The 24107-nt window shown below is 33.9% G+C and overlaps 2 protein-coding genes across 2 annotated transcripts; both read left to right on the forward strand.

Annotated features, from left to right (window-relative positions):
• Positions 1-8368: 8368 nt before the first annotated feature.
• LOC108196619 (dihydrolipoyllysine-residue succinyltransferase component of 2-oxoglutarate dehydrogenase complex 1, mitochondrial) lies at positions 8369-14495 on the forward strand. Its single transcript, XM_017363979.2, has 15 exons — positions 8369-8524; positions 8669-8755; positions 8840-8893; positions 9328-9385; positions 9483-9510; positions 9697-9767; positions 9860-9934; positions 10126-10181; positions 10274-10318; positions 10411-10689; positions 10857-10951; positions 11524-11614; positions 11963-12073; positions 13060-13254; positions 14015-14495. The coding sequence occupies exons 2-15, from the start codon at positions 8696-8698 to the stop codon at positions 14204-14206; spliced, it is 1410 nt and encodes a 469-aa protein (XP_017219468.1). The 5' UTR covers positions 8369-8524; positions 8669-8695; the 3' UTR covers positions 14207-14495.
• Positions 14496-16169: 1674 nt separating this feature from the next.
• LOC108193782 (dihydrolipoyllysine-residue succinyltransferase component of 2-oxoglutarate dehydrogenase complex 1, mitochondrial) lies at positions 16170-23633 on the forward strand. Its single transcript, XM_017360604.2, has 14 exons — positions 16170-16323; positions 16407-16454; positions 17445-17496; positions 17591-17618; positions 17807-17877; positions 17978-18052; positions 18244-18299; positions 18392-18436; positions 18526-18804; positions 18966-19060; positions 19645-19735; positions 19832-19942; positions 22233-22427; positions 23148-23633. The coding sequence occupies exons 1-14, from the start codon at positions 16267-16269 to the stop codon at positions 23337-23339; spliced, it is 1395 nt and encodes a 464-aa protein (XP_017216093.1). The 5' UTR covers positions 16170-16266; the 3' UTR covers positions 23340-23633.
• Positions 23634-24107: the final 474 nt, after the last annotated feature.

A 24107-nucleotide genomic window follows, 5' to 3' on the forward strand; every position in this document is an offset into this window, starting at 1 on the left:
TTAGAACATGATATACACACATAATCACACACATATATAATTCTACTCTTAATAAAATTCAATACCATTATATATGATGGGAAATGTTTTGGGCTTGAGTATGGTCCCCGATGCGGGGTTAGGGGCTCTTTGACATGTCTAGACTCTAGAGCTTGTTTAACTGTGTGTCCAGAGATTATTTGAAGTCTTGGTGAGATGTTTGTGAGTCCATAGGGGATTTAATAGGATCGGATGAGTGATGTTATATACTTTGGTGACTGATTTCGTAGACGAAAAGTTCATCTTAGTTTAAGTGTATATTAAGCGATTTATATTTGAAATCTGTTTATTTATATGTATGTGTGTCAAATATTATATAAACAATTTTTTTTGATATTTAATAATAAAGTGTTTTCAAATATCTGGAGACAGATTTTTATTTGAGAAGAAAAGCAATGAGATCAAAATATATATTGATATTAACAAAATAGATGAACTCTCAACGTGAATCTTGTAACAGATTCTAAATTAATAAATTACTCCATTCTAATTTAGATGATTGTTTTCTTTTAAAATAATATATCTTAAATTATAGTTGTCTCTCTCTTTTTTCACATATATATTTATCAGTGATTTTTCAAAACATCCCTCCTCATTTGTCATTTCGAATATATCATCTTTTTACTGCTATAAGAAGTCGATACAATAAATATAGAGGGACGGAAAATGAGGCTATCATTTACAATTAGTGAAATGAGCAAAATGATCTTGGGATCTTTTTAAAAATACCCATCTGTAAAATTATTTTTTTTAAAAATACTGCAATCTTTTTCATTGTTTTTAAAAATACTTTTTCATGAATTTTTTTTTTCAAAAATACGATTTGCAACTTTTGCAACCTCATTTGCAACCTTGGGCGGCGCAGCCGTAAAAGTTGCAAATGAGGTTGCAAAAGTTGCAAATGAGTTTGCAAAAGTTGCAAATAAAGTTGCAAAAGTTGCAAATAAAAATGGAAAGTTGCAACTGTTGCAACTGCAATTGCAACTAGTTCAACTGAAAACTGTAAGTTGCAAAAGTTGCAAATGAGGTTGCAAAAGTTGCAAATGAGGTTGCAAATGAAGTTGCAACTGCAGTTGCAACTTCATTTGCAACCTCAGTTGCAACTAAATGCAACTGAAAACTATATATAGTTGTAAATGAGGTTGCAAAAGTTGCAAATGAGGTTGCAACTGCAGTTGCAACTTTTGCAACTTCATTTGCAACCTCAGTTGCAACTAAATGCAACTGAAAACTGTAGGTAACAACAGATGTATGGTGTGCCCTTTGCGGGGCCATTAGATTACAATAGAATCAACTGAATGCAACCATATGCAACTGAATACAACCATATGCAACCATATATGCAATTACAAATCCTAATTTTAAGTTCCAGTTTTCAAATTTCATATATATATCGATATATATATATATATATATATATATATATATCGATATATATATATATATATATATATATATATATATATATATATATCAATTCCGAAAATGAGGTCGAAAATGACATTTGAAAACTGGAACTTGAAATCAGGAATTCAGCTGCATATGAAGTTGCAAAAGAGGTTGCAACACGGCTGGCGCCGCCTGTAGTTGCAAATGAGGTTGCAAAAGTTGCAAACAGTATTTTTGAAAAAAAAAATTTATGAAAAGGTATTTTTAAAAATAATTCTGGAAGGTAGTATTTTTGAAAACAATAAAAGAAAAGGTAGGTAGTTTTGTAGATTTCCCAATGATCTTTTACGTGATCTTTTTAATAATTATTTATCAATTAATTAGAATGGAACCTCCTAAAATTCCTACAATAGATTTCTTTCATATGTGATTACATGTCCACTTTAATTTCTAAGAAATCAAGTCGATCAATTTTTGACTCAATATTAAAAGTATATTTATTTGTTTGATAAAAATCGAAAATTACATATTAAAATAAATCAAATATATATTTTAATTATATATTTTTTTAACTATATATAAATTACAATCAAACCAATAGCCGTTTAATTAGTAAAAGTCAAAATAAATATATAATTACGCACGTGGGAGTATAATTTATGCACTCCAACAAAATTAATCAACTTTTCCGGATCTAACACATCAATGATCTCAAATCTTATATTTATATAAAGGAGGTTCTTCAGAGGGTGACATGGCATGTCTCAAATCTCTCTAAACAAAATATCTGATTTTCTAGCTTTTTATATTTTATTAATTAGAATTTTGTTTTAAATTCATGATAACTAAGGTCAGGTGATGAGACGTGCCTTTTTGTTGTCTTTGTTTTGATAAGGAGCCAGTTTTGGCTCCCGCCGTAACAACTGCAATGCTGTCTTATCAATCTAAATCTTTCTCGCATCATCATGCCTTACAGTTTGGAGCACCAGGTAATCTTCCGCTTTCCTTCCTAGCACCAGGTGAATCACTTCTTCACTGAATTTTTCTTAGTGGCTAGCTAACAGATGAACAGGTGTTGTTTGTTCAATTGCATGCAGATCATTTGTCACTTGCGATGATCCCAGAGGAGTTGTGAATTGCGGGATTAGAAAGCACAAGAATTCTAAAAAATTGGAGGAGAAGCTTGAGCAACCGAAACTGCTCAAAAAGGTAAATATAAATGACTGCTTATTACATTTGTGTCTCTTTTGTGCCCGCCCTTTAGTTTTGCCTCTTCACATCAAAACTCTGACGCTAGCCACTGATCAGGCCAAATCAATAGCACCATGGCACTCTTGCACCAATTGAAGGCCGTCCTAGCATGACTCCGGTCTTACGTCCTAGGGGCATTGGTTTAAAGTATAACTTACTTTTTTCAACTCTTAAAGCTAGGACAGAGAGAAAAGCTGCTGGTGTTCCTGATTGTGAGGGGGCTGCAACTACAAAAGCCCCGTGGAACACACCTGGTATTCTTGAAAGCTAAAGTTTATAACCTATTATGACTTATTCTTTATTACAATTAATAGATCATCGATTCTCTGTGCTGTTGCAGAGCTCTTCGATCTTTCACCCCTTGAAGGAGAAACAATTAGAGTGTGGGAAGATGGAACAAAGAGGATTGGTCGGCGCAGCTTTAGTATACTACGAGCTTGCATGCTGCCTTTGCACAAATGGTAAGTTGCAGGTTCCACCACCCCAGAAAACCAGAGACGACTGTCACTCTTAGTGACCAAGGACTGCCTTTGCGGCCTATAAGTCTTTCTTTCAATTATATAGCTAGATCAAGAGTATTAACTTATTATAGATTTTTAAACCAACATTACGGGCTTGCATTACTAAGCAATATCCATTTTGCGTTATGTTAGGTTGTACAGTATTGGTTATGATATCAATTTACTTTACAAAAGCCTGCAATTTTTGATGGTATATTTTAGTATACGTGTGTATATATTGTTTCTAATACTTGGAATGGGACTGTCTCATATTATCAAATTTGGCATTGGAGAAACAACTTCATACGGAAAGGGAAGAGCTTAGTCAAGCCCTTTACCAGGTTTCTATTTTTTTCGTCGACTATTGGTTCTTGTATAAGTTTTATATAATTTCTGTATGTAGATTGATTCAATGTGGTATATCTATGTGTTGGCAGCATGATGCTGCTTGTATAAGTTTTATATAATTTGTCTACGTAGATTGATTCAATGTTCTGACTAGCTAAACAGTTAGAACAGAAGTTTCTGGAATAACAAGAAAGAGAAGGAGATTACCTAATTTACATATGAATATCATGTCAGATAGATGTCCTCTGATTTATGTTTGTCATTGATTCAAATTAATCAAACTGCAAACTACAGCTATGACATACTTATTTAGTTTTCCTTGCAAATGATTTTGTTAACATGAAGTTGGAGACTGGTTATATCTGATTATTTGCTGGTACCAATATGATTAGTCAGATAAGCTAGCCGTGAATGTGTAATTGTGATGATTTGGCTCTACTGATGGAAGTCTGGTAACTGAACCGATTTTAATTGCACAGAATAGTCAAATGGCCGTTTTCATAATTAGCATTCCATGACAACAATGACACACATTTGATATGCAGAACGTGTGGACTAGACTATTTCAGGTTGTAGACGTAGCAACTAGATTAATGCAGGAATTCCAACTGGAATATCTTGAGGATATGTTCAGAGGAACGGTAACTTTACTCTCAAGGAAAAGTGTCTTCCTTCTATCTGGATGCAGTTGTGAAATGGAAGTATAGCATAGCTTAGTGCTTCTTTGGAAGATATCTATTGTTTCAATAATAAGAGTTCATACCTTTCTAGGCATCAATAAAACAAGTCATGTCCTCTTCTATTTTTAACTGGTTAATATTTTAGAGTTTTTTGTTATGAAAACAAGCTGTAATAATTGAATTGCTTAATAAAACTGTACAAGCTGGATAAAAGAGGAGTCCGGATTTATAATAGAAGCATACAGCTGCAACTGGCATTGTGCTGCTATATGCTTCTATTTTAGTTTTTTAGCATGCTCTATTTTTGAATGGCCACTTCTCTGTAGTAAGTAACCCTAATTCTATGTCAAACTTTGCTTAAAGTTATATAGGATGAAAAAAGAACTTCCTTCTCTAATTGCTTTTATATCTGCAGGCTGATCAATGGAAACTCAACTAAAGAACATGATCTTGTCACGAAGAATGATGACATGGCATGTCTCAAATCTCTCTAAACAAAATCTCTGATTTTCTAGCTTTTTATATTTTATTAATTAGAATTTTGTTTTAAATTCATGATAACTAAGGTCAGGTGATGAGACGTGCCTTTTTGTTGTCTTTGTTTTGATAAGGAGCCAGTTTTGGCTCCCGCCGTAACAACTGCAATGCTGTCTTATCAATCTAAATCTTTCTCGCATCATCATGCCTTACAGTTTGGAGCACCAGGTAATCTTCCGCTTTCCTTCCTAGCACCAGGTGAATCACTTCTTCACTGAATTTTTCTTAGTGGCTAGCTAACAGATGAACAGGTGTTGTTTGTTCAATTGCATGCAGATCATTTGTCACTTGCGATGATCCCAGAGGAGTTGTGAATTGCGGGATTAGAAAGCACAAGAATTCTAAAAAATTGGAGGAGAAGCTTGAGCAACCGAAACTGCTCAAAAAGGTAAATATAAATGACTGCTTATTACATTTGTGTCTCTTTTGTGCCCGCCCTTTAGTTTTGCCTCTTCACATCAAAACTCTGACGCTAGCCACTGATCAGGCCAAATCAATAGCACCATGGCACTCTTGCACCAATTGAAGGCCGTCCTAGCATGACTCCGGTCTTACGTCCTAGGGGCATTGGTTTAAAGTATAACTTACTTTTTTCAACTCTTAAAGCTAGGACAGAGAGAAAAGCTGCTGGTGTTCCTGATTGTGAGGGGGCTGCAACTACAAAAGCTCCGTGGAACACACCTGGTATTCTTGAAAGCTAAAGTTTATAACCTATTATGACTTATTCTTTATTACAATTAATAGATCATCGATTCTCTGTGCTGTTGCAGAGCTCTTCGATCTTTCACCCCTTGAAGGAGAAACAATTAGAGTGTGGGAAGATGGAACAAAGAGGATTGGTCGGCGCAGCTTTAGTATACTACGAGCTTGCATGCTGCCTTTGCACAAATGGTAAGTTGCAGGTTCCACCACCCCAGAAAACCAGAGACGACTGTCACTCTTAGTGACCAAGGACTGCCTTTGCGGCCTATAAGTCTTTCTTTCAATTATATAGCTAGATCAAGAGTATTAACTTATTATAGATTTTTAAACCAACATTACGGGCTTGCATTACTAAGCAATATCCATTTTGCGTTATGTTAGGTTGTACAGTATTGGTTATGATATCAATTTACTTTACAAAAGCCTGCAATTTTTGATGGTATATTTTAGTATACGTGTGTATATATTGTTTCTAATACTTGGAATGGGACTGTCTCATATTATCAAATTTGGCATTGGAGAAACAACTTCATACGGAAAGGGAAGAGCTTAGTCAAGCCCTTTACCAGGTTTCTATTTTTTTCGTCGACTATTGGTTCTTGTATAAGTTTTATATAATTTCTGTATGTAGATTGATTCAATGTGGTATATCTATGTGTTGGCAGCATGATGCTGCTTGTATAAGTTTTATATAATTTGTCTACGTAGATTGATTCAATGTTCTGACTAGCTAAACAGTTAGAACAGAAGTTTCTGGAATAACAAGAAAGAGAAGGAGATTACCTAATTTACATATGAATATCATGTCAGATAGATGTCCTCTGATTTATGTTTGTCATTGATTCAAATTAATCAAACTGCAAACTACAGCTATGACATACTTATTTAGTTTTCCTTGCAAATGATTTTGTTAACATGAAGTTGGAGACTGGTTATATCTGATTATTTGCTGGTACCAATATGATTAGTCAGATAAGCTAGCCGTGAATGTGTAATTGTGATGATTTGGCTCTACTGATGGAAGTCTGGTAACTGAACCGATTTTAATTGCACAGAATAGTCAAATGGCCGTTTTCATAATTAGCATTCCATGACAACAATGACACACATTTGATATGCAGAACGTGTGGACTAGACTATTTCAGGTTGTAGACGTAGCAACTAGATTAATGCAGGAATTCCAACTGGAATATCTTGAGGATATGTTCAGAGGAACGGTAACTTTACTCTCAAGGAAAAGTGTCTTCCTTCTATCTGGATGCAGTTGTGAAATGGAAGTATAGCATAGCTTAGTGCTTCTTTGGAAGATATCTATTGTTTCAATAATAAGAGTTCATACCTTTCTAGGCATCAATAAAACAAGTCATGTCCTCTTCTATTTTTAACTGGTTAATATTTTAGAGTTTTTTGTTATGAAAACAAGCTGTAATAATTGAATTGCTTAATAAAACTGTACAAGCTGGATAAAAGAGGAGTCCGGATTTATAATAGAAGCATACAGCTGCAACTGGCATTGTGCTGCTATATGCTTCTATTTTAGTTTTTTAGCATGCTCTATTTTTGAATGGCCACTTCTCTGTAGTAAGTAACCCTAATTCTATGTCAAACTTTGCTTAAAGTTATATAGGATGAAAAAAGAACTTCCTTCTCTAATTGCTTTTATATCTGCAGGCTGATCAATGGAAACTCAACTAAAGAACATGATCTTGTCACGAAGAATGATCTTGAACACCTGTTGCATCTTTTAGATGGAAAGAGATGGGATAGGCCTTGGCAATATCTCATGGACCGCTCTACCTCAAACATGGCATATCAAGCCTGGCACCACGAGCCTGAGGTACACTTGAACTTAACATTGTTATCTGCTTTCATGTGCAACGTTTTAAGTGTTTCAGCTAGTTATTTTATAAACTATTTTACTAGCAAACAATATGGAACATGCTGTGGATGTATTAATAATTGTATAAAAAATCATATTTGACCATCTCTTTCTCGTTCTTTGATCCATTATATAAGTATACAAGTCGTTTGACTTTTCGTATGGTTCTTTCACCACATAATAAAAATTAATATTTTTATATTTTCTAAATATAACATAAATATTTTTTTTCAATAAAAAGATAAAAAAATAATTTTTAAATGTAATCAAATCTTCTAAAAAGACATGTAAAAAGTCCAACGACGAGCCCGCTTCTCGACATGTTATTAAAATAACTTATTTATACGTGTTAGTAGGGGTGTACACGGGTTGGCGAAACCGACAACCCGATCCAAACCGATCATATTTCGCCCGATCCAATCCGAAAACTATTAACCTGATTAGTAATTGGATTGAAATAGTATTAACACGATTTAATTGGGTTGGACACGGGTTTCGAGTTTTATAAACCGATCCAACCCAACCCGATTGAAAAATACGGGAACATATTAAATTTATCCATCTAATCGCATATTAGCTTAGTCCAATTAATTTTATTGTATTTGTGTGCCCTAAATTTAATATATTAATTTTTGTTTGCTATTTAAATATATATGAGAATAAATTTATGAATGAGAATATAAGATTAAATTCATGAATATACTTGTTCATTTTTTGTTACTACTTATTTTTTTTAACTGAATTCTATTTTATACCTTTGACAATATTGTTAAAGTAATTTTTAGGATAAAAGATTGGATGTTAAAAACATATTCGACACCGGTGATTATAACCAAACCAATCCGAACCGAAGCACTACAAATTGGTTTGGTTTACAAATTTATACGGTTCGGATTGAGTTGAAATTTTAAAAACCTGATCTAATTGAGCCGGGTCAATAAATTCCGTTAACGCACCCAACCCGAACCGTGTACAACCTAATGCTAGTCATGCTAGCGGTGTTGACTTTTGCTAGCATTACTGTATTACTGGGCTTCTTTTTATTCCTTGGGCCTTGGGTACATAGACCAACAATAATTTAGACCACGACTACCGCAAGTTGGTTGTTTTGTCGGAACGGTCAACCTAGCACCAAAATATTGTCTGAATCTCACATCCCATTGGTGTTCTCAATCCGCTCCGCTTAGTTCAAAAACCAGGTATTTATCACTCTACTAGAAATCATATTATGTCGTATCTTGAGTTGAATTTACCTTTCCTGTCTGTACTCGCTTTCTGTTATTATTTGATACATATAGTATGTCTGATGCTTAATTGGTTGATGTGTACTTGTATTATGTTAGGAGAAAAGCTAGATTCTAATTAAGGTTATGATGTTGTCTCTCGTGAGGCGCAAAGTTGCGGCCACTGCCTCTTCTTCCTTGTCCGGGGTTAGATTTTATATTTATTAGGTTCGTTGTAATGTTTTGTTTGTTTTGTTTCTATGTTGTCACTGTGATTGTGTTTCATTTCAGTCGTTGGGACGAGCTAGGTCTGCTGCAGTGTTGTCGCATCCGCGCAACTATCAGGTACAATTATTAGCTCTAGTAGGCGTGTTTGGATGATTCGGGCTTTTCCGATGTTTGTTGTGGTAGTCTAATGGCTTTATAAGTCTGTTGTGGTGAAACAATTATGTATTGCGGTTAATGTTTTTGATTCCGTTTTATGCCTAATTATAAGATGTAGAGTTGTTTTTGATGATACGAAGTTGTGCCTAGCTTCCTCTTTGAAGGATTTAGCCCTTTCATAAGTTTTTTGCTTAAATTTTGAGATAATTGTTGTCCTCGGCTCAATCTTTTATCTGAGATTTGTTGGATAATATTTTTGGGCACAAAAGATGCTCGGCAGGATAACATTTTCAACATTATAGGTTTCCTTTAATGTTCATTTTGTGGTTCATTTTGATTTTTATATATATCTTGTAGATAATTGTAGACCTTATACTTGTGAAATACTTGTGCAGTTACAGACACAATATCTTAAAAGTGGATCAGAACAAATTCACAGCTTTTGTGATCAAGGTAAAAATCTGAATGGTTCTGCTGAATTTGACTTGCAAGTATTGTATTAATGCAAATATTGTTATTCGCTTGCTGAACTTCTCTAATTGTTGTATAGGCCACTCAGATAATTCAAGGCATGTAAGGTTGGTACAACCCTTACTTATATGTTGTCACTACTATTTAATATTTTTTTTATAGCGTTTCCACTAAAATTCATATATTAAAGATGCTTGTTCACCTAGATATCTCTGGAATGTGATAATTTCTTGTGTTCCTTTTGGATGCTTCTCCTTGATCATTAATGTCTTTTAATATTTTCCTGGGCACAGGAATGTTGTATCAAATATTCGAATAAATAATTCTACATTAGTCTGGAGTAGATCATATTCTTCAGATAGTGGTATGATCTAGAATCTTCATTTTGTTCTTTTCTTGAATATATGTTGTGACTTAGTATCTGCGTTGCTCATGGTATCATTCTTTGTTATCAAGGTGAACTAGTTGAGGCTGTTGTACCATATATGGGTGAATCCATTACCGATGGCACTTTAGCCACTTTCTTAAAAAGTAAGTTCCTACAATTTCTAGAATTCTGTCTTCGTCAATGTATAGAGAAAGGTTTGGAACCCTAGTTTTGGAGTTTTCACCCCAGGGGGTCGCTAGACCGCAGCTTTCTGCTGAAAAACAATTTGTAGTGAATTTTTTTCTTTATGCAAGTTTTCTTTATATGGAACTCATTCTGTAATAAATGAGAGCAGAACCTGGCGATCATGTTGATATTGATGAGCCAATTGCCCAAGTTGAAACTGATAAGGTGTTTATGACTTTTGAGCTCTACATTTTCCACACTATCTCGACTCTCAAGTATCATGATCAAGACTAAATAGTTATTTTGACAACATTCAGGTGACAATCGATGTTGCAAGTCCTGAATCTGGTATCATCAAAGAGGTAGTAGATATTAGCAGGACCAGTATATGTTACAAGTTCATATATATATCACGGTTCTGAACAAGTGGTGTTTGTAAATTTTGTGTCATTAGTTTTTAGCCAAAGAAGGTGACACTGTGGAACCAGGCACGAAGATAGCAATTATATCGAAGTCTAGCGAAGGTGTAACACATGTAGCTCCCTCAGAGAAGCCACCTAGCAAGGCTGTGTCCGAGCCATCTCCTGCCCCTGCAGAAAAGGAGAAAATGGACAAGCAAATTCCCAAGGCAGAAACAACACTGCCCAAGGACAAGCCCAAAGTACCTTCCCCACCGACTTCTAGATCTTCACCCTCTGAACCTCAACTTCCACCAAAAGAAAGAGAAAGAAGAGTAAGCATCAGGATTTCTGATAATTTATTGAAGTTGTGATGTTACTGTTTCACTTAAAATTAATAATTACACTCCTTTCACTTTAACTCCAGTGTGATTCTTCTTATCATTTTCTTAGCTGGTTACATTGTCATGTTCTTGCCTACATAGTTTCACTTTGCTTTCAGGTTCCTATGACAAGGCTAAGAAAGCGAGTTGCAACACGGCTGAAGGATTCCCAAAATACTTTTGCACTGCTAACCACATTTAATGATGTTGATATGTAAGTTCTAAACAATATCAGTGATATCTATGCTTGAATTTTCTTCTGATCGTTGTTTGTAGTCCACATTATTAAACCTCTTCCAAATCTCATTTGAATATATACGTAATATGCGAGTAAAAATGTTAACCTATCTATGACTTGGTAAAATACATTGTATGTGATTGTGAGTATATACCTGACGGGGTTTTATTAATTTTTAAGCACCTACTCCATTTGGTCTCAAATCATCTAAAACTTCTTTTAGTTGCCATCTTCATTTCTTCTGTCAATTATAATGCTGGTATTAGCTTCATTGACAAACTGTTATCTCGGATGGAATATGTAAATTAATGAAATTGAAGTTGTTAAAATTTGAATATAATGCCAGGAAAAATAAATTATTTAAAGAACCCTTTTTTAAGGAGGATTGTAGTTCAACCCAATTGATAATGATATTGTCTAACAAATCAAAAATTAGTTTATTTCATTGTTTGAGCAAACATTGCATGTTTGGACACATTTGCTTGGGCATATCTCCCCCATATCATTCTTCTTTAGATACTGACATGTTGACATTCCCTGCTATCCAGGACTAATTTAATGAAGCTTCGTTCTGAGTATAAAGATGCCTTTCTTGAGAAGCATGGAGTAAAACTAGGACTTATGTCAGGTTTTGTCAAAGTGTGTACAGTCATATGATACCAGCTTTCTAATGTACTCCCTCTGTGCCAATTTATTTGTCTTGTTTGACTTTTTTTGGTCAAATTGACCAAACTTTGACTAGTAATTGTTAATTATTCTTACATGATCTTGAAAATCAAAAAATATACATTTTAAAGTAGAATAGATGTAGATTTTTGTAATATATTTTCCATAATTTATTCTAATTATTTCATATATGTAAATTTCAGTCAAAGTTTGGTCAATTTGACTATAAAAAGTCAAACAAGACATAAAATTGGGACGGAGGGGGTAAAATTCTATGTGTAGTTGCACTTTTTATAAAATTTTCCATGATGTTTGTTTCAGGCTGCTGTAAGTGGGCTCCAGAACCAGCCAATCATCAATGCTGTTATTGATGGAGATGACATTATCTATCGAGATTATATTGACATCAGTATTGCTGTTGGTACACCAAAGGTCAGTCGCTAATTAAAGTTATTCTGGCGTCTCTTTTATAATTGATTGACATTTCTATAACACCACCCTACTTATAGTTCCTATATCACAACTGTTCTATTTTGAAAATTCACCATATTAGTCTATTTACAGAATTACCATAGTCTATTTTAAAATTCACCATATTCGTACCAGAATCACCATATTAATGATCAGTTATTGTATTCGGCCTACTGTATTTTGACATGCACTGAACATCTACATGTCAATGATAAGTTTTAAACGGAGGTATTGCAAACTAAATTTGCCGAAAGTCCAATGTGCTATGTCAATGAATATACGATCACAAGACGAAAAGCTTTTACTGAGTAATTTATAAGAGTTACCATATAAAGAGGAAGGTTGACATCCTGTTTTGCTGTGTTCTGTTTGAAACAAAATATACAATTTCTATGTGAAAGTAACTAATTCTGTTCTTAGTATAGAGCTGCAAGCTAGAAGTTTGCAAGTCTTAAATACAAGGCGTATGCCTGTTTCTTAAAGCTCCCATTGTGAAATGAATCTTAAAGTTCCTTCCTCATAACCTCTCTTTTTACTGAAAAAAACATCTGTTCATATCTGTGCTTTGTGTCTCAGACAATGATGGTCAAAGCTTCTCTGTGAATTCAGCTTGTTTGTACCTGGCAGTGTTACTTTTTCTGTATGTTTTTTTATGTTCGTTCTTTTTCTGATAGTGTGGTGTTCAACGTTGTACGGATTGATACTTTCTGTAATTTATTCCACTTGTACAAAAGAACATAACATACTCTTGCTCATCTGTGGCTCATTAAGTACTCCATGTAAGAGCAGTAGGCCTCTTGGCTAGAAGTTGTTAAATGGAGGTCACTGATTGCTGGACTACAAAATAGAAGTTGTTAAATTTTATTGGGTAAAACAAAATAGAAGCATAAACGGACGTCTCTGATTGCTGGACTACACTTACTATTTATTTTTCTTTTGTTATCAAGGGTCTTGTTGTTCCGGTTATTCGCAATGCTGAAAGAATGAACTTTGCTGATATAGAGAAAGAAATCAACACTTTAGCAAAAAAGGCTACTAATGGTTCCATTTCTATCGATGAGATGGCTGGAGGTTCATTTACAATATCTAATGGAGGTGTATATGGAAGTCTCTTGAGTACCCCAATTATTAATCCTCCACAGGTATGATCTTTTGCATAAACAGATATTTATAAACACATATAGGATACAATTCTAAGACTATAAGCATATAACCACCAAAGAATTGCTTCTGACTTGTGAGTAGTTATTCTTTTGCTCTTTCACTTGCTAGTCTGCGCCTATTTATAATTAGACCCTTGAATATAAAACCATTGGTGTACCAGAAAGCGGTACTTAAGAACATAGGAAATTGTCAGGAACTCTGGTAAATTCTTTAACAAACATTCAGATAAAAATTGCAAAGCCACTAATTAATCAATATGGACACCTGGGTGCTTGCTCAGACCTCTATATTGAGATAACGATCACATTTGAAACTGTATTTGCGGGAAACTGGGGAGGGTTGTTAAATAATAGGTATGACTTCCTCTTATGACACTTACCTAGAAGTTGTTACATATGCTCGTACCATCAAATGAGAAAGAAAACCTAGTATAAAACAATGGTATTAACCTAACAAAGATCCTTGCACATTATTTTATGTAGCAACTCTCATGGATGCTAATCACTTTCAAATTATTAACATGCACATCCAGGGAAGGACACCTTACAAATATACTACTAACATACTACTATACGGAGGCTGCATATATATTGTTATTTTCTACAGAAACAAGCCTAAATCTATTAGTGTCACTGCAGATTCAAATTTGGCTTTGGTTTTCTGTAATGATTGTCTGCTATGATAATTTATGCCGACATCAAAAATGCACTCCCAATAATTTTTCCATTTTCTTTGCAGTCTGCTATTCTGGGTATGCATTCTATCGTGAATCGTCCAATGGTTGTTGGAGGAGAAATTGTTTCACGGCCAATGATGTACATTGCCCTAACTTATGACCATAGGCTGATTGATGGAAGAGAGGCTGTATTCTTCTTGAGGCGCATCAAAGATGTTATAGAAGACCCCAGGAGGCTTCTGCTCGACATATGAAAGCTGCAAAAGCTGACAACTCTGTAGTAGACCCTAGTGCCTCAAGGGTTAACAATGTTATAATAAAGTCTAAATTTCTGCTGTTGACCTTATCATTGTTTAATCGCGGCAACTGTTCCTGAGTTTGCAAGTGAGAGTTTGTTATAAAACACAAGTTGTTATTACTGTGAAAAACAGTTCAGAGTTTTGCAGAGGGACTTGGAAGATATTACCTAATATGCTATTTGTGGTCAATTTAATTTATTTTGTCGGTTGAAGAGAAAATAAAACTGTACGAGATTCTTGGTTATTTCTGATAGTCTTTGTGTTTTCAGTTTCTTTCTTAAATTTTGGTATTTGGAGCAGAACAAGTGACCTGGATCTTTCATATTAAACCTCCCTAGTTCTTTTGTGGAATAAGCCGGCAAGATATCTCCTAAAATCCGGCTAAAAAATGTAAAATACTGATTACTTAAAATTTGCTAAAATGAAAATGATACTGACAATATATAAAATTTGCAGAAAATTTAAAATGTTAGTATGACAATAATAATTGATCATATTTTTAAAAACAATAAATTCAGGTTGTCATAGAATACTTTATGTATATTATTATAATTCATATACGTTGTTATTAGTATTATAAAACCATTTATTGTTTAATGAAAATTTTGATTAATGCAGAATTTTTTACCTGCGAAAATTATTATTTTTGAATTCAATAAAAATTTACCTAATTTTTAAAAAATAGTTGTTAAATGTGCAAGTTAAGTTAATACTCCTTTGTCCCATAATAACAGCCGCTTTGACTTTTTATATGTAATTTAATGTGTAAAAAAACATAGTTTTATATATTATTTTTAAAATTTTTATTTTTCAAATAAAAATTTAACAAAAAAGAAAATTTGAAAAATAGTAAAAATATGTTTTTTTTTTCATATTAAAAGTGAAAACGAGTCTTATGGACAGGTGGAGTAATTAAATCAACTCCATCAACACGTGGTTGTTTTATGAGGAACGGTCAAGCCACCAAAACAGAGTTGTCTGAACTTTACATCCCCTTTGATGTTCTGAAAAACCAGGCCTCGTTAACTCCTTATTTCTCTGCTGTTTTATTACTCTACTAGAAAACATATACTACTCTCGTATGTTGAGTTCAATTCACCTTTCTTGTCTGTGTTACTATTATATCATACTAGCCTTTAACCCGTGCGAAGCACGGGCGGGTATATAGTTCGTAATTTATTATTTATAATTTAAACTTTAACATAATTTTATTAGTATTTTAGTATTAATGGATTGAATTTTAATTAAATTATATTATTCAACTAACTATATTTTCTCCCGATTACTTGAAAATGGACAAACCCTAATATGTGTGTGTGTCCAGATTTTAGTACATTTAATCCGAATTTAGTACACGTAGATTTAAAAATAAAAAAAATCAGAAAATTCAAATCTTTTCCATACATAGCCGATCGTATAATACCTTTGAAAAGATTCAGTAATCTAATCAATCGAATTTCAACGTAATTTTGTAATCTTGGTTTTTTTTGACAACAATAACTTTTAAGATTAGAGTTAAAAAAGGTTATGTAATGGTTCATGTTTATATTGAAATAGAACACGTTAACGTTAAAAATAGTTATATGAAGGTTCTTGTTAAAAGAAAGATATTTAAAATTGTATATTTATAATTTTATTTATAACATCATTATAATTTTTTAATGAAATATTATATGATAATGGATTGTTATGAGTGTTTTTAGTACTTGAAACTGTTTAACAATATAATACTAATAGACTCCACATTTGTAGACTTGTAGTACCAAAAGGAGAGTACCACCAAAAAATAATAGACTCCACATTTGTAGACTTATAGTACCAAAAGGAGAGTACCAAACCAAAAATATAACTAAAACATTGGATTACAAATTATACCTATGACTTATTATAGTATAGTATAGATGTGCTGAGTTTCTATTTTTATTAACAATGGCTCATATATCATATGTCTGATGCTTGGTTTATGTGTACATGTATTATGTTAGGGAAAAGGCGACGTTGTAATTAAGGTTATCATGTTGTCTCTCGTGAGGCGCAAACTTGCGGCCACTGCCTCTTCTTCCTTGTCGGGGGTTAGTTAATGTATTTATTGTATGCATTGTAATGTTTGTTTGTTTTGTTTCTATGTTGTCACTGTGATTGTGTTTCATTTCAGTCGTTGGGACGAGTTAGGTCTGCGGTCGTGTTATCACATGCCAATCAGGTATTATTATTTTCTCTACGAGGCGTATTTGGATGAGTTATTAGGCTTTTCGAATGTTTGTTGTGCTTGTCCAATGGCTTTAATAAGTCTGTTGTAGTAAAATATTTATTATTTATATATTGCGGTTAGTATATTTGATTTCATTTTATGCTGAATTATAGGCTGTAGAGTTGTTTGTAATGATCCGAAGTTGTGCCAAGGTTCCTCATTAGATGATTAGTCCTTTCAAAAGTTTTTCGCTTAAATTTGAGATAAATGTTGTACTCAACTCAGTCTCTTATCTGGGATTTTTTGGATAATATATTTGGAAACAAAAGACTCTCAGTATGGCGAAAAGGAGTTGCCTATAATTCCCATGTTTACATTTTATTTTCTTTGCGTTGAGGTTTATATTGGACCCACCACTGCTAATTTGACATAGAATGTTTTGTCGAATGGACTTGAGTTATATAACTGCTAGTAAGAGTAGATATGTAGATACTATTAATCTATAACTAGATTTTGGTCATTTTGTTTTTTGGAACTATTAACAACTCTTAGTCCTTTTTATGGGGATGGGGGGAGGTAAAGGTCAAAGACAGGAACTTAAATACAATTACACACACATACATGCCTCCACCAAGGATCCATACTTAACACCCTAGGGTCCGGATATGATACCTCTGATGAACCATGGAGTATTTCGGGATTATGAACACAGAGCTGGACAGTTGTAGGCGTAGCTAATGACTATGCTTTCTCATGTTGTATTATCCCTGATTATCTTTTTTTTGTATGCAGGATAGAATGGGCACATCGAGTCTAGTTTAGTAGTGTAAATATTTTTGTTATTGCAATTTGAGCATTTGTTTTACCACTATGAGGTCTCTTTGTTTCTACATTATAGGTTTCCTTTAATTATCATTTTGAGGTTCATTCAAATTTTTATCATATATCTCCTAGATGGTTATTGACCTTATAAACGCTTGTCAAATGCTTGTACAATTACAGGCACTATATCTTAAAAGAGGATCAGAACACATTCACAGCTTTTGTAATCAAGGTAATCCGAATGTTTCTGCTAATTTTGACGTACAAGTATTGTATTAATCCAAATATTATTATTCGCTTGCTGAACTTCTCTAAATGATTTATAGGCCACTCAGATAATTCAAGGCATGTAAGGTTGGTACAACCCTTACTGTTATGTTGTCCCTACTATTCAATATTTTTTTTATAGTGTTTCCACAAAAAAATTCATATATTAAAGATGCTTGTTCACCTAGATATCTCTGGAATGTGATAATTTCTTGTGTTCCTTTTGGATGCTACTCCTTGATCATTAATGTCTTTTAATATTTTTCTGGGCACAGGAATGTTGTATCAAATATTCGAATACATAATTCAACATCAGTCTGGAGTAGATCATATTCTTCAGATAGTGGTATGATGTTCTAGAATCTTCATTTTGTTCTTTTCTTGAGCATATGCTGTGAATACCTTAGTATCTGCATTGCTCATGAGTATCATTCTTTGTTATGAAGGTGAACTAGTTGAGGCTGTTGTGCCATATATGGGTGAATCCATTACTGATGGCACGATAGCCACCTTTTTAAGAAGTAAGTTCTTACGATTTGTAGAATCTGTATTTGTGAATATATAGAGAAAGGTTTGGAACCCTAGTTTTGGAGTTTTCATCCCAGGGGGTCGTTAGACTGCAGTTGCTGCTGAAAAACAATTTTTTAGTGAATTATTTTCTTTATGCACCTTTTTCTTTATTTGGAACTCATTCTGTAATATATGGAAGCAGAACCTGGCGATCATGTTGATATTGATGAACCAATTGCCCAAGTTGAAACTGATAAGGTGTTTATGACTTTTGTGCTCCACATTTTCCACACTATCTCGACTCTCAAGTATCATGACCAAGACTAAATAGTTATTTTGACAACATTCAGGTGACAATCGATGTTGCAAGTCCTGAATCTGGTATCATTAAAGAGGTAGTAAATTTTAGCAGGATCAGTATATGTGTTCATAATGCTATATCACACTTCTGAATAAGTGGTGTTTGTAAATTTTGTCTCATCAGTTTTTAGCCAAAGAAGGTGACACTGTGGAACCAGGCACGAAGATAGCAATTATATCAAAGTCTAGTGAAGGTGTAACACATGTAGCTCCCTCAGAAAAGCCACCTAGCAAGGCTGCGTCCGAGCCATCTCCTGCCCCTGCAGAAAAGGAGAAAATGGACAAGCAAATGCCCAAGGCAGAAACAACACTGCCCAAGGACAAGCCCAAAGTACCTTCCCCTCCGAATTCTAGATCTTCACCCTCTGAACCACAACTTCCACCAAAAGAAAGAGAAAGAAGAGTAAGCATCAGGATTTCTGATAATTTACTGAAGAGATGTTACTGTTTCACTTAAAATTAATAAGTGCACTCCTTTCACTTCAACTCCAATGTGATTCTTATCGTTTTCTTAGCTGGTTACATCGTCATGTTTTTGCCTACATAGTTTTACTTTGCTTTCAGGTTCCAATGACAAGGCTAAGAAAACGAGTTGCAACACGGCTAAAGGATTCCCAAAATACTTTTGCACTGCTAACCACATTTAATGATGTTGATATGTAAGTTCTAAATAATATCAGTGATATTTATGCTTGAATCTTCCACAGATCCTTGTTAGTTGTCCACATTTTTTCCCTCTTCGAAATCTTATTTGATTATATCCGTAATATGCGAGTAAAATGTTGACCTATTTTTTACTTGCTAAATATGTTGTTTGTGAGTAAATACCTCATGGTTTTTATTAATTTCTAAGCGTCTCAAATTATTTAAAACTACTTTCAGCTGTCATCTTCATTTCCTCTGTGTATTATAATGCTGGTAATAACTTTTTCGACAAACTGTTATCTTGAATGGAATGTGTTAAATTAATGAAATTACAGTTGCTCAAAGTTGGATATAATGCCTGTGACAAAAAAAAAAAAAATGGATATAATGCCAGGAAAAAATAAATTATCTACAGAACCCTTTTTTTAAGGAGGGTTGTAGTTTCACCCAACTGATAATAATATTGTCTAACAAATTAAAGATTAAATTATTTCATGGTTTGAGCAAACTTTGCAAGTTCAATCACATTTGTTTGGGCTTATCTCCCCCATATTATTCTTCTTTAGATACTGACATGTTGGCATTCCTTGCTCTCCAGGACTAATTTAATGAAGCTTCGTTCTGAGTATAAAGATGCCTTTCTTGAGAAGCATGGAGTAAAACTAGGACTTATGTCAGGTTTTGTCAAAGTGTGTACAGTCATACGATACCAGCCCTATAATGTATAATTAAATTTCTGTGTGTAATTGCACTGTATTACATAATTTACCATGATGTTGTTTCAGGCTGCTGTAAGTGGGCTCCAGAACCAGCCAATCATCAATGCTGTTATTGATGGGGATGACATTATCTATCGAGATTATATTGATATCAGTATAGCTGTTGGTACACCAAAGGTCAGTCACTAATTTAAGTTATTCTAGTGTTTCTGTTATAATTAATTGACATTTCTATTTTTACTCATATTTCTAGAATCACAACTGTTCTATTTAGAAATCACCATATTAGTCTATCTCCATAGTCACCATAGTCTATTTTGACATTCACCATATTCGTATCTCCAGAATCACCACATTAATGATCAGTTGTTATATAAGGCATACTGTATTTTGACATGCACTTAACATCTACATGTCAATGTTAAGTGTTTTTGTTCCTACACATGTTTGCTATGTAGAGAAGGCATAGCTTGCGAGCTGGGCATAAATTTCTCTGATGTGTGTATTTTGTTAAATAGTTATAGCTTCAAATATGGGAGGGCCGATGTTCTTAATTTGTTTTTCCCTTATCAAATACTATGTACTCAGCTAAATGTGAGAGTTATCAATCGACGGAGGGTACTAGAAAATAGCATGAAGTGTTTAACTTTGCAGGTTAGGGATATCATATATATTGGTGTAACTGTTAACTGTCATATACTGTGTCACGGACTTTTTTCATTCTTTGGCATCAAAATGAAGATACAAATGCCCTTAACTTTTTGCCCATGACATTTTGGAAAATGTATTTCAGCCATATGCCAGACAAACATTTATTAGTTAGAAGTTAAAACTTCCAAAAATCATGCATGAAAATTTGCAACAGGCCTTTTTTCAGATTCATTTTTTTTTTTAATTACAGAGAACATGGCCACACTTTCTAAATGTTCCTTTTCTATTCACAAAGTCACTGCATAAAGTTATGTCTTGTCATCATGTTTGATATTTTCCTGTATAATGTTAGTTTGTAATTGAACTTTGGTCTTCCTTACTAGAGTACTGTTAAAAACCTTCCATGTCTGTACCAGGAATTGCAACATTTACTTACAGCATAGCCTCTAAAGGATTCAAAGTATATCCCAAGGTTTCCCTTGCAATCAATTTGGAACTGATACTGCAGAAACTATAACACCTATATCAATGAACATAAGATCACAAGACAAAGTTTGTTTACCAAGTTATTTATAAAAGGTACAATATAAAAGAGGAAGGTGGATATTCATTTTGGTATGTTATGCTTGAAACAGAATATACAAGTTCTATATTGAACAAACTATTTTATTTTTAGTGTTAGCTAGAAGTTTGTAAGCGTGCGATTCAAGTTGTACGACCTGTTTCCTAGAAAGTTCTGACGTGGGATAAATTTATAAGATTCTTCCTATAGCTTTTAATTTTTACTCGAAAAAACATCCATGTCATGTCTCTTCTTTGTGTCTCAAACAGCTATTCTCAAAGCTTCTCTGTGGTTTTGGTTTATATATGTATCTGTTAGTGTTTTTTTCGTCTCTATGAAAATTTGATGTTCTTTGTGTGTATGATCTTTCAATGTTACAACGCTTTACTAATTTTTACTGTCTGTAATACATTTTACTTGTACAAAAGAACATAATATATCATAGCTCTTAGCTCGTATACTACTCATGCAAGCGGGTAACCTCTTGGGCTAGAGGACATTGTTAAACGGAGGTATTGCAAACTAAATTTGCCGAAAGTTCAATGTACAATGTCAATGAATATAAGATCTCATGACAACTTTTTTACTGAGTAATTTATAAGAGTTGCCATTTAAAGAAGGTGGACATCCTGTTTTGTTGTGTTCTGTTTGAAACAGAATATACAATTACTATATGAAAGTAACTAATTTTGTTTTTAGTATAAGGCTGCAGACTAGAAGTTTGCAAGTGTTAAATACAAGGTGTATGCCTGTTTCTTAAAAAGTTCCCATTGTGGAATGAATTTTGAAGTTCCTGCCTTTTAACCTCTCTTTTTCCTTGAAAAAAATTCTATGTCATATGTGTGCTTTGTGTCTCAGACAATGCTGCTCAAAGCTTCTCTGTTAATTCAGCTTGTTTGTACCTGGTAGAGTTATTTTTCTGTATGATCTTTTATGTTCACTCTTTGTCTGTATGATCTTTAGGTGTTAAAAGCTGTACTTATTTTTACTGTGTAATTTATTTCTTTCGTGCAAAAGGACATAACATAGCACATTTGTGCCTCATTAAGTACTCCATGTAAGATCAGTAGGACTCTCGGCTAGAGGAAGTTGTTAAAGGGAGGTTGATGTGTACTATTACACAGTATTTTTCGAAAGTCTCACGAACTATGTAATTTGAAACTATCGGGTAACAAATAGAAGCATAAACGGACGTCTATATCTGATTGCTGGACTACTCTTATGATTTATTTTTCTACTGTTTTTTTCTTCAAGGGTCTAGTTGTTCCAGTTATCCGCAATGCTGAAAGAATGAACTTTGCTGATATAGAGAAAGAGATTAACACTTTAGCTAAAAAGGCTACCGATGGTTCCATATCTATTGATGAGATGGCTGGAGGTTCATTTACAATATCTAATGGTGGTGTATATGGAAGTCTCTTGAGTACGCCAATTATTAATCCTCCACAGGTATTATGTTGCATAAACAGATAATTTTAGCCATATTTAGTAGACAAATTGAAATACTATAGCACATAACCACCAAAGAATGTGTTGCTTCTGAGCAGTTATTTGTTTGCGCTTTCACTAGCTGGGTCTGTGCCTATTTATGGTTAGACCCTTGCATATCAAACCATTGGTCCACCAGAAAGTAGTACTTTAGAACATAGGAAGTAATCTTGTTAGGATCTCTGGTAAATTCTTTAACAAACATTCAGATGAAAATTGTAAAGAAAACTTTGGAACTAATCAATCAATTAGACACCAGGGTGTTTGCTCAAACCTCTAATTTAGATAACGATCAGATTTGAAACTGTATTTGCGGGAAAACTGGGGAGAAGTGTTGAAAAATTAAGATATGAATTCCTCTTTTGAAGCTTACCTAGATGTTACATATGCTCGTACCATCAAATGAAAAAAAAAACATAGTATGAAACAATGGTATTAACCTAACAAAGATCCTTGCACTTTTTTTTATGAAGCAACTCTCATGGATGTCAATCACTTTCATTTTATTAACATGCACATCCAGGGAAGGACTCCTTACTAACATACTACATTACTACTAACATACTACCATACAGATGTTGCAATATTTCTTGTTATTTTCTACAGAAGCAAGCAATGTCCGCACCAATTTATGTGGACATCAAAAATGCTTTTGTAATAATTTTTCCATTTTCTTTGCAGTCTGCTATTCTGGGAATGCATTCTATTGTAAATCATCCAATGGTTGTCGGAGGACAAATTGTTTCACGGCCAATGATGTACATTGCCCTTACTTATGACCACAGGCTGATTGATGGAAGAGAGGCTGTATTCTTCTTGAGGCGCATCAAAGATGTTATTGAAGACCCCAGGAGGCTCCTGCTCGACATATGAAAGCCGCAAAGGCTGACAACTCTGTACTAGACCCTAGTTCCTTGAGGGTATACAACATTATGATATAGTCTAAATTTCTGTTGCAGACCTTATCATTGTTTTCGCGGCAACTATTTCTGAGTTTGAAAGTGAGAGTTTGTTATAAAGCCCAACTTATTCTTATTGTGTAAAACTTCAGGGTTCTGCACCCAGTCCTGAGGTAGGACTTGAGAGAAAAACACGCAACATGCTATTTGTGATCAGTTTGGTTTATTTTGTCGGTTAAAGAGAAAAAATCTTTGTGTTTTTCTGGGTATAGGAGCTTTTCTTCTAGTATTCAAGGCTCTTTATTTTGGTGGTGTCTATGATACCTGGGCTCCGGGAGGGGGAGATGTAAGAAAAATTACCAACTTGACCCTTAACCCAAGTATTATATTTGGTTATTTACTAAAATCCCCTTTTGGAGGGGAAGCGTGGATTGTTAGTGTAGACGATTTGGAAGATATAATCGGAGGACATGTATGGTTAGGTTCCATTTGTATATTTGGTGGAATCTGGATAGTCTTTGTGTTTTCAAGCTTCTTTCTTATAGTTTTGTATTGGCAGTGCCGCAGTGCTTATAAATCATTTATATTTTGAAGTATACCAAGGCCTGGATCTTTCATGTTCAACGTATATGGTTCATTTGTGGAATAAGCCCCGAACAAAGTAATCTGGCTTTCAAATTTTTTTAAAAAAAATAAATCAAATACATAGCTTGTTTATAGCATCTTCAAAAGCATCCCACGG

Source organism: Daucus carota, chromosome 7 (genome assembly GCF_001625215.2).
Source record: "Daucus carota subsp. sativus chromosome 7, DH1 v3.0, whole genome shotgun sequence".
NCBI lineage: Eukaryota > Viridiplantae > Streptophyta > Magnoliopsida > Apiales > Apiaceae > Daucus > Daucus carota.